At 32.5% G+C, this 1,955-nt stretch overlaps 1 protein-coding gene across 2 annotated transcripts in view; it reads left to right on the forward strand.

The window, feature by feature from the left end:
- Positions 1 to 1,096: 1,096 nt before the first annotated feature.
- LOC106525457 (cholesterol 24-hydroxylase) overlaps positions 1,097 to 1,955 on the forward strand; it is an 18,455-nt gene continuing 17,596 nt past the window's right edge. For both annotated transcript variants that reach the window (XM_014019713.1, XM_014019714.1), the window contains exons 1-3: positions 1,097 to 1,304; positions 1,379 to 1,456; positions 1,611 to 1,692. In XM_014019713.1, the coding sequence (XP_013875167.1) occupies positions 1,108 to 1,304; positions 1,379 to 1,456; positions 1,611 to 1,692 (357 nt within the window). In that variant the 5' untranslated portion in view covers positions 1,097 to 1,107. The remainder of the gene's footprint in view (positions 1,305 to 1,378; positions 1,457 to 1,610; positions 1,693 to 1,955) is intronic.

Here is a 1,955-nt window from a genome sequence, read left to right on the forward strand (position 1 = left end):
TAGTCTATGCACGTTAATAAAAAAAAAAACATTTTCTTTTAACTCCAGGTTTGTTTTTGTAGACCTATTGTATAAATAAATAAAAGTATTGATTGTAATACTGTATATTCTTACATAGTTTTGAAATATATTGGCTTTAACGATTTATTTGATCTGTTTTACATTTTTCCCCACATCACTTTGTTTTATGTAAAACATAAATCTTATCAAACGGTGCAAATCAAAATACCCGATTGATAAATGCTTCAAGCTGTGAAACATTTGCGTTTATTCAGTTGTTTTTTGACCTTTACAGATACTCTGCACATGAGGGCGCTGTGAGCTTGTTAAACCATTAAATAAACTCATTAAATGCTTTTCCCTGTCTTTTGGTGTTTTTTGTAAGTACAGAAAAATCCCAAAACAAATTTGAAATTTATCACTTTTAGACCTCAGATCAACATAATATTGTTGAAGCTAAAAAATCATCTCAAATTGTATCTGCTCTGGTGTTTTCACTTATTGCCTGCAGGACCACGTAACATCAGAAATTTGCTTTATAATCATATATTTGAAGTGATCATCACTGTTTCAAAAGGTCAGAGGACTGTTTTGATCTTCCTGCTTTGACAAGCAATTATATAATTATTATTCAAAGCTAATGTCCAAAAAATAAATTGATTTAAATAAAATTAAACATTTCAGTGCATTTTTTTTCTTTTAATCATGTTCTGAATAATATGATCTGGATAAGTGACGCTTTTGAATAGAAAAATGACAAATTTTCATCTATTTTTGAAATCTGCAGCAAGAAAAATGCTCACCGTTCTTTCTTATTGTAGTATTTATGAGTTAATAATTGTACATTAAATACATACCCATGAATTATGACCACATAGATTGACCACTAACAGACATGTTATTGTTAATTAGTTTTTTTTAATGGGGACATTTCCATTTTATATAAAGCTTTTTTTATKATTCCCAACACTTTCAAGAAATATTAAAAATGATGAAATTATCCACAATAGGTTCTTTGAATGGTAAGTTATACYGTAGATAGAAAATGTATTTTAGACGTCAAATTTATTTGCATTGCACATAAACATGAATTATGCGATATGATATATGATACAACGGCTTGCCATACWRKGTTGCTGTTCCAAGCACACCAAAATGGCAGTTTTTCAACTACTTTGGAGTTTGGGTGCAAAGGCGCTTTTAATCCCGTTCTCTTTTATTTTTGCGGCATTTCTCGGTTATTGCTTTTATGTTAAGTACGTGCACGTGAAATATGACCACATACCGGGACCACCGCGAGACAGGTAAAAAGAAAGAAAGAAGAAAAAGCGAAGATTGGTTGTTGCAGGTTTTATTGTGACGCATTTTTCTTTTGAAGTTTCTTACTGGGTCACTCACCGACGTTAAAGAGGATTATGAAAAATGACGGGCTCATACATGACAAAGTAATTGAATGGTAAGTTTTTATGCTGCAGATGATTCTTTAAGAAACTCGAAATGAACATAACTTTGCTTGTGAGGAAACTTCAAGTTTGTAACATTCCTACAGTCTTCGTATTGAACGTGTAAACAGATGTTTTTGCTAATAATATGCACGCTTTCATTGACAGGTCGGAGACTTACGGGTCTGTTTTCAGGTTAAATGTTCTGCATTTTGTGTTTGTGTGTGTGACCTGCCCACATGCAACTAAGGTAAACACCTGTTGTGTAATTATTGCATWAAAAAAACTATGTGAAAGTGCAAACATTGCCCATTGCTTTCTGAAGAGCTCAGAYAGTGCCAAACAGTGTTGCCAGATGGGAAATGTTGAATTATCGTATCAGCAGCTCAAAATTATCGTATTTTGAGGAAACATATCGTACACACCCAAGTTACATTCTAGAGAGGCTCAAATTTACAAATACATACTCAGCTCATAATGTGCTCTGTATTCAACAAACTGCACATTCTTTTG

The sequence above is a fragment of the Austrofundulus limnaeus genome, unplaced genomic scaffold, assembly GCF_001266775.1.
Source record: "Austrofundulus limnaeus strain Quisiro unplaced genomic scaffold, Austrofundulus_limnaeus-1.0 Scaffold227, whole genome shotgun sequence".
Classification (NCBI taxonomy): Eukaryota; Metazoa; Chordata; class Actinopteri; order Cyprinodontiformes; family Rivulidae; genus Austrofundulus; species Austrofundulus limnaeus.